We start from the raw sequence: 9,471 nt of genomic DNA, 5'->3' as shown, positions 1-9,471 counted from the left end.
CTGTAAATTTATTTGAAATTGAAATTGAAATTTAAAATTTAAAATTAATATCATTATGGTAGGTTTAATTTATGGAAACTAATTAATAATACATTTGAAATGGAAAATGAAATAAATGACAAGTGGAAAATAAATATATTTTTAAATTATGACAAAATGATATGTGGCAAATTGAATGAGAGAAGGACATGTGGCAAAATCATTTTTATTTATTAGGGTAGATTTTCTTCCTTTTCTTGATCATGACGGTTATGCCCATCTGTTCCCATTGGAGATGATGATTTTTTTCACAGGTGGATACAACAGTTTCGAAAACAATCGTGAGAGCAAAAATATATGTCCCCAGTTCAAAGCTTTGTCTCCAGTCGAACATCAAATCATCAATCCACCCAACGAGACAAATTCTGCAACCAATCTCCTTTCCAGCATGTGCTGCCTGACAGCCTCGCCATCCTCCTGTTTAATCTGCATCCTAAAAATCGATCACCACAAGCTCCACCTAGTCTGTAAAAGTTGGTACCGTCTCCTCGCTGAAAACTTCTTCTACTCTCTCCGCAAAAAACCTTGAAATCGCTGAAGTTTCTTAATAATTAGAGAGAGTGGATGAGAAAAAAATCGTTGGAGAATATAGATCGAGTGAGGGAAAGAATGATCTAGATAAACATCTCTAGTCTCGACTGGTCTAAACTTCAAGGGTTGTTGACAACTGATAAAACTAAACACACACCAAAAATGAAAAACACGCACGTACACATACTAAAAATTAAAAGAACCCAAAGAACATTAAACTCACACATGACGATTTTTAGTTGGAGTTTTTTTATGTGTGTTTAAGTTTTAGTGTGTGAAAATAGACATATTGGTGGAAGAACTTAAAGAAGTTTGATGAAGATCATATTGGGTTAAATGTCTAGTGTGTGGGTGTGTGTGGGTGAGAGAGAGAAAAAAAAAAAGAGAGAGAGAAATAGATGTAGAGAAGCGTAAGGGATGGTAGGGGTGGTATAGGGTGGGTCCAATCTTTTGTTTAATATTTTTAATTGATAAAGTATTAAAAGAAGTACAAAAAAATAAAAATAAAAGGGTAAAACAATCATTTCAAGTTCTATAGAGACTAAAACCCTGGGAAGTATCTTATTTTGATAATTCAGTGTAAGTTGAAAACTTTTTGAACATTACCCACAATTTTTTACAAACCACATTGATCAATTTTACAGTTTTATCTTTTATATATATATATATATATATATATATATATATATATATATATATATATATATATATATAATGAAAACAAATTTTATAACAAACAAAAGTTGTAAAAAAGACATAAAAAAATTTTAAAGTATAAAAATAAAGTTTTAAAACATAAAATTAAAATTCTAAAAAATGTTTGGAGAAAACTTAATATATATATATATATATATATATATATATATATATATATATATATATATATATATATATATATAAATGGATCAAACTTGTCACAAAAACTAAAAATTGAACCAAAAATGTAAAATAAAAATAGGTTGAAGAAGAATATTATAATGCATATTAATACTACATGTTATGAGACTGTTTTTAGATGTGGAGTGTAACATCCCAAAATTATTTATTTTTAAAGTAAATAAAACATCCATTTTAACACATACATCTGATGACATCTTGCTATGTACCCCCATCTTGACCAAATCATGAACCTAAGTTTTGCATACCCGAACTGCAACTCCATATAACTTATCCTTCTGAAACCATAATTCGAATAGATCGCAAATCCTCTAAATAGAATATCCAGCTCTCCTCCACTTAAGGTTCGAACTACTACCAACTGACATTGCAAACAGAACAAAATTCAACTTAGCTCACCCAATCATACAACATTCTTAATGGACTAATCCTTGGGATGTATAACACAACTCAATATGATCTTCTAGGGCTGGCAAAATTGTACCATGGAAAACCAACCAACATATTACCAACCGAACCAAGAAACTTGGTCACCAATATATTTGATAGCCAACATGTTTGGTTGGTAGTAGTACCGTACCAATTGATTAATGTTGGTACGTTAATGGTACAAAAATTGGAATACCATGATAATACCGTACCAACCAATTCAATTGATATATATATATATATATACACAGTTTTAATAATATTATATTAGTCATTTAGTCGTATTAGTCAATAGTTATTACCACGTTAAAGTACAATATTAAAACGTTACTTTAGCGTTACTTCAGTAGAATTATTTTGTAAACTAAAAGAACCATGTAACTAATTTTTATACAACACATCAAAATCCTGATGTCTTTGCTTAATTTTAAATCTTATAAAAGAAAATTAAAAGAAGTTGGTATATACCATTACCAATACCAATTTGCACCAACCAAACTTGTTGGTAGCCAAATAAATTGATACCAAGTATACTTGGTATAGTACCGGTAGCAATTTTTTTTTATACCAATTATAGTTGGTATGGTACACGGTTTAGAGGAAAAATGAATTGGTACCGTATCAACTCCACCCTATGATCTTCCAGATAAAGACCAAACAAACTCAAATAGATTCCGAATTAAAGATGGTGACCTCAGGAACTCCTCAATCATGATTTCCTCTAACATCAAGAATTTAATGTATGGTTGATCCACAACCATCAATATGCTAACTTTATGGACTAATGACCTCAAAAACATCAAAAAGCAACTTCTAACTCCTGGAGTGGAATAAATCCACAAGATCTCATAATATGACCAAAAAGGGTCCAAAACTTTATAAATACTAGATCTTAGTAAACCAGGAGCAAGTTTCAAGCTTTATACCCCAATGAAACTGAAAATGATGTGAAAAATCTAGATCTACAAGTTCCCTTTGATCAAAGTTCCTTCTTCCAAGCTTCCCTTCTTCTACTTTCACCAACACACACTAAAACAAACACTCAAGAGGGTAAATCTCTTCAAGGAAGGCTAGAGTTTCGAAGTGACACTCGAAATGCAATGGTGGCAGAGAAATGAGAGAATAAGGGGGTTATGATGTTGTTTAAATAGGGTTTGAACCCTAAAATTTAGGGTTTGTCCCGTGCATGCGTAAGCCGAACGTACAAGGAGTATGTCAAGCGTACTCCAACTTTTTCAAAGTTGGCAAAACTGCCCCCCTAGGGACCAAATTTGCCAAGCATTTACACACCAATGGTTAAAATGAAATACTGAAAACCTATGACAAAATGCGACCTTAATTACTAGTTTAGATCTAAGTTAAAGCTTTTAAACTCGGATCAAATAAATACACAATTAAAATACTTCGATGACAAATTCCATAATCCTTCAAAAAAATTACATGATTGGTATGTTAGACTGCCAGAAGATATTTTAATGGTGGCACGTGAGCAAGAGTGAGAAGCCGGCAATGTATGTTGGGAGTTCCACGTGGCGGACAAATTAAAGCACTGTGTCGTTGCTCTTTAGACTTATAGCTGGTATAGTGGTATGGTCGTATGCTTACTCATGCCTTTTTCCAATTCTTTAAAGAAAAAAAATCCAACCAAAATATGGAAACCATCGTGTAATTTGTATTTATTGCTTTATCTTATTATGTTTTATTATTGGTTTTAAGAGACATCCATATATATTATAGTATGTGTTAATATATATATATATATATATATATATATATATATATATATATATATATATATATATATATATATAAAATTAGGGTAAAATAAGAAAAACAAAATCATTTATCTATCAATAAGACATCCGCAAATTAAGGATTAAAAAATACCGATTTGTTTATGTTTTATTTGAAAATCCGAGTATAGTTTTAAAGAAATATATTGCGGAATTTGTTCTCAAAAAACATGATTAACATATTATTAAAGCATTTCCGAATAAATGTATTTTATTGATATTAAAAATTTGGGATGTCATCATCAATACAAAAACATAAGCATAAAGAGACCCTGTTTTCATTTACACTAGTGATTTACATCTCTTTTAATTTCTCAGTGTAATATAACTTCATATCGACACCTATGATACAAATAATCTGAGTGGGTCAGGTTGGAAAACCTATGAGTACATAGGGTTTTCAACCCACAATAATAAAGTTATTATGTTTTATTATCAAACAATTAACCCAATTACTCATCTCCATTATCGTCTTTATTTTTTAAGCATCTACCCTAAGAATCATCTATCACTCATTCCTAAGGATTCTTCATGAGGAATAAGCACGAAGTCCATCGTCGATATGGTTTATACAACATACACTAAATCCATAGTTAACAGGGTTCATCCAACGAGCCCGATCTGTATACCGAGCGGGGCCCAATGCCAGGCGGGGCCCACTATGTGTTTATCTATGTATGTATGATATGTGGTATTTTTGGGAACTCACGAAGTTTTTTGCTTACTATTATCAGTTTATGTTTTAGGTACTTCAGTTTTCAAATGAAAGAGCTCGGGATGATTGTAGAGCACATACCACCTTGTACGTATTTTCTTGATTTAGTCTAATATGATGTGATGATTGATACATTTGTTTTATCTGGAATTTTATGATGATGTTTCGGGAATACCGGTTTTATTAATTTAAAAATGAAAATGTTGGGTCTTGTCATTGTGACGTTACACGATATCTTTGAGCTCCTCGGTGATTTGAGTTGCTTTATGAAAACTAGACGCCTGGTCCAAACTAAATTGATGTGTTTGATTTTGTACTATAAATTGATCACAAATCGGGAAATCGGAAAACGAACAAATGACGCATAGTGGAGGTCATGGAGAGATGAAAAATGGAGAACTCGATTGTGGAGGAAAGACATATATGGATTAGTAAGTAGAGGAGGCGACAGTGGTGGTGGTTGTTTGGGTGTAATTATTATAGGTCATAGTGACGGGGATGGGAACCATTAAAGAAGGTGTCTATTTCAAGAACCATAAATATATGAAAATGGCCGATAGAGTTCCATAATTATTAGAAGAGTCGATATAGTTTAGTGACACTTGTTGATATTGATGTAATATTTAAAGTTTGGAATGATATATATGAAATTACCCTTATATAAAAATGATTAATAACTTAAACGATGATAAACTTTATATCATATACATATTTAGTCACTTAAATTTCTTTTAAACATATGTCATTAAACTTCTTTATATGTACCTAAAATATCATTATAACCTATAACAAATTTAATGATTATATGTACAAAAGAAACATAAATAATTAAATATAAATAATAATTAAATATTACCGAATAAAATTCTTATAAGTTATTAACCATTTTTTTTAAAGAAAAAAATGACTAGTGTTGTAATTTTTTCTTTTAATTTAAAGCCAAAGCTATAAATCTTATAACCATAAACGTCTCATCCATTCGGTACAAAAACGGAAAACCTTAGGGGCAAAATAGTATTTTTAGAGCCTTCGATCGGGGAGGTCGTATTTCATTTGAAAGCATAACGAGAAGAAACTCGATTCAAAATCGTAAAACGAAAGAAACAATTCGTATGTGAAATTTGATTTATAAATATCTATATCCGATCAAAGGAATAAATCTCCAGTGATAATCCGTCAAATTACTTCCACATCCATTGATTTCTTCCTTTATTGGCCAATTCGTGAATGGAAGCGATCAGGAAACAAGCAACGAAGCTCCGGGAACAGGTTGCCAGACAACAACAGGTACAATCAAGAAATTCGTTGCTTTCAATTTGAATCTGATTCGGTTTTGCCCCCAAAATCCGTTCATATCAATAATAATTCACAACTGTTTACTGTCGAGGATATATCGATGAATCTGATAAAGTATTGCTCTTCCAGTTCATCTAATTAGCTACTCGTTATATATGAAGTAACCAACCTAATAGTTGGCATCTGCATAACTAGCATTAGGATGAATACTTGTTAAAAGTTTTGATGAAGTTAGCATATTTTTTTGCCTAAAAGATTTATCATATTGGATTTGGTTAATTTGGATGAAACGGTGTCGATCTCTCTTATACGCTGGTAATGTACTTTAATCCCCAACTTTGTAGCTTAACCTTGAAGTTTTGATTGAGGTAGTGAAATTTCCCTTACACATAGGGTCAAATGCGTGATTCAACAACCATGAACTCTGTACACCTGGTGTTTACTAAAAAAGTAGACACTCTCATGCTTATAGGACCTGTGTATTTTAAAAATTATAAGTGATATAAAGTTATTTGCATAAACCTAACAACAGGTGTCCAAATTCATAAAAGCTGTAGATTCAAAAAACAGTGAGCTCGATCACAAACATTTATGTACTTCCTTTTTGTTACTTAAACACAGTAAAGGGAACACTTGCGATTTAGTCATTATATAGGCTGCATTTTGAGCGAAAGTGCTGTTACATTTTGACTTAATGGGGACAAAACTTATTTATGAAAAATGCTCATATGTAAAAATTGCTTATATCTGCAATTGGTTTGAGATACTTCATTCTTTGTTAACCCATTTGATATTATACTACCTTATCACAATACATAATTACATAATAATTGGTGTAAAATTTAGGCGGTTTTCAAGCAGTTTGGTGGTGGAGGTTATGGTGGTTCAGATAATGTTGTAACAGATGAAGCAGAACTCATGCTTCACCAGAAACTTGAAAGACTTTACATATCCACACGTGCTGCTAAGGTTGCTCTCTCCACATATTGTTGTTGTATATTAATAACTCAAGAATAAACATATAACAAATTATAAGATTTTATTCTGAAGATGAAATTAACTTGCTTTTGCATTTCAGCATTTTCAAAGAGACATTGTTCGTGGTGTTGAAGGATACATAGCAACGAGTTCCAAACAAGTTGAAATAGGCAAGTTTGTTATGCCTTTAAATTTCATGATGTAATTAAGCTTTTACATGAACTGAATGTTTTCACAGGAAGTAAATTATCAGAAGATAGCAGAAAATATGGTATTGAGAATACATGCACTAGTGGTAATACACTATCAAGAGCTGCAGTCAACTTTTCACGAGCCCGTGCACAAATGGAAAAGGAACGAGAAAATCTACTCAAATCTTTTGGGACCCAGGTTTAAAATACATTATATTTTTTAATTTTTATTTTTATTTTTGAGGGGGTGTAAATAACATGTGTGGGGTGTGCAGGTTGCAGAGCCATTAAGAGCAATGGTAATGGGAGCTCCTCTTGAAGATGCTCGACATCTTGCTCAACGTTATGACAGAATGAGACAAGAGGCTGAAGCACAGGTGTTTCATATTGTCTTGAGTAAATTACATATTTGGTCCCTGAGTATTGCCGGTTTTTGCAATTGTGGTCCCAAAAAGTTTTCTTTTGCTGTTTTGGTCCTTATTTGAGGTTCTTAACTTCTTATCATACTTCTTTATACTTGTGTTAAGTAAACTGACTATTTTTGGTCCCGAAAAGTTTTCTCTTGCAGTTTTTTCTCCTTATTTGAGGTTTTTGTAACATATTTGGTCCCCAAAAGTTTTCTCTTGCAGTTTTTGTCTTTATTTGAGGTTCTTGTAACATTTTTGGTCCTTGTTCCAAGTAAACTGACTATTTTTGGTCCCAAAAAGTCCTTATCTTGTAGTTTTTGTTCTTATGACATTTTTGGTCCTTGTATTTTGTAAAGTGACTATTTTGTGGTCCCTGAGTATAGTTGATAAAAGTAGTCATTTTAATTGGATGAGAGACCAAAATGGTTACAAAAACCTCAAATGAGGACAAAAACTGGAAGAAATATAGTTTTAGGAACTAAAATTGAAAAATGAGTATAGTCGAGGACCAACATGCTTTTTTATATTTTGACACTAATTATTTAACTTAAAATTTGGAAAGTAGGTGATTGAAGTATCAAAACGACAAACAAAAGTGATGGAAGGAACTGGGAATCCAGAAGTATTTGCAAGACTTGAAGCAGCCGAATCAAAATTACAAGATTTGAAGTCCAACATGTCAATATTGGGAAAGGAAGCTGCATCAGCAATGGCTGCAGTTGAAGCTCAGCAACAAAATATGACACTACAGAGGCTCATTTCCATGGTAAAAATATTCTTCTTCATTTATTTAATGTTTTAGGATCACTTTCATATCTTTTGGTATATATATTTTTTTAAAACATGTGTGTTTTTGATAGATTGAATCGGAGCGTGCTTATCATGAGAAGGTTATTCAGATTCTTGATCATCTTGAAGGAGAGGTATGCATTATGCAACAAGATTAATAATTTTGTTTTTAGTATTTTTATTTTATTATTTTCCAAATGGGAAATTTGTAGATGGTATCACAGCGCCAACGAATTGAAGCAGCTCCTCCTCCAAAAATGGAAACACCTCCTCCTCCTCCTTCACCTCCATCATATGAAGAAATCAATAACAACACATCTCCTTCTCCAATGCAAAATGGTTCAAATGAAGGGGGGAATTACTTTTTAGGAGAGGTATGCATGCATACATTAATACATACAAACTGACTGTTTCTTGATATGTCTATTATAATTTATAACTAATAAACTAACTTAATTCTCCATATCATTTACGCTTCCTTCTAGGCAATGTTCTCGTATGATGCAGAGTCTGATGTGGAGCTCAATTTATCATCGGGTGACTATGTCGTTATCAGAAAGGTCTATGCCTTTTGAATTTTCTTTGTTGTTATTGTTTCCTTTAATAATATTTTGGTTACAAAACTTGTATCTGGTAAAAAAATGTACAGGTGTCAAACAATGGTTGGGCTGAAGGTGAATGCAAAGGGAAAGCAGGTTGGTTTCCTGTTGAATTTGTAGAAAGACGAGAACGTGTTCTTGCAAGCAAGGTTACCCAAGTCTACTAGAGTATGTACCTACCTACCTTCATCTTAATGTATGTATTTTTGGCCTTTGTTTTTCTAGTTTATTTTTTTGCATGTATTCTTTCTTCTTTCTTATGTTTTTCATCATATACGGTCAATTATGATACGTGTGACTCATTTTGTATTGATACGGTTTACTTTGAATTGTGTTTTGGTTGTATGTTTTTGGTTGAGTTTTGTCACTCTTGTTATGTTTACAAAATGAACACATTATAGTATCATCCCTTTTATGTTCTTAGCATGTGTATGGAATGTAAGTCCTTTTTACCCATTAAACAACTCAACATATTAATCACAAAGGACTATAACATAAAACTACAAACCGAAGACAAAGAGGACATTGATGCCAAACCTACATAAAGTTACTTATAAGTTTGATTTGATTGATCTTATATTGCATGCGGTGTTGTAAAACTCACCGAGTTGTCCGATTACTCTTCCGAGTATTCGCTACTCGGCCCCTTACCGAGGCGAGTTACAAAATCCCGAGTACTCTCCGATCGGCCCCTTACTGAACTGAGCAATGTTGTAAAACTCTGTCAACTCGGTGATTAATATGTATAATATACTTAATGATTTATTAATTAACACACAAACATGTGATTATTACTACGTATATATC

The 9,471-nt window shown here is 32.2% G+C and overlaps 1 protein-coding gene across 1 annotated transcript; it reads left to right on the top strand.

Annotated features, from left to right (window-relative positions):
- Positions 1-5,410: 5,410 nt before the first annotated feature.
- On the top strand, positions 5,411-9,009 carry LOC145035802 (SH3 domain-containing protein 2-like). Its single transcript, XM_078984314.1, has 10 exons — positions 5,411-5,691; positions 6,547-6,669; positions 6,779-6,848; positions 6,917-7,068; positions 7,145-7,246; positions 7,842-8,042; positions 8,137-8,199; positions 8,278-8,439; positions 8,551-8,625; positions 8,715-9,009. Exons 1-10 carry the CDS (start codon positions 5,632-5,634, stop codon positions 8,829-8,831), a joined length of 1,125 nt encoding a protein of 374 aa, XP_078840440.1. The 5' UTR covers positions 5,411-5,631; the 3' UTR covers positions 8,832-9,009.
- The last annotated feature ends 462 nt before the right edge of the window (positions 9,010-9,471 follow it).

This window comes from Lactuca saligna, chromosome 3, assembly GCF_052625555.1.
Source record: "Lactuca saligna cultivar CGN05327 chromosome 3, ASM5262555v1, whole genome shotgun sequence".
Lineage (NCBI taxonomy): Eukaryota > Viridiplantae > Streptophyta > Magnoliopsida > Asterales > Asteraceae > Lactuca > Lactuca saligna.
This window is presented reverse-complemented; position numbering and strand designations above follow the sequence as displayed.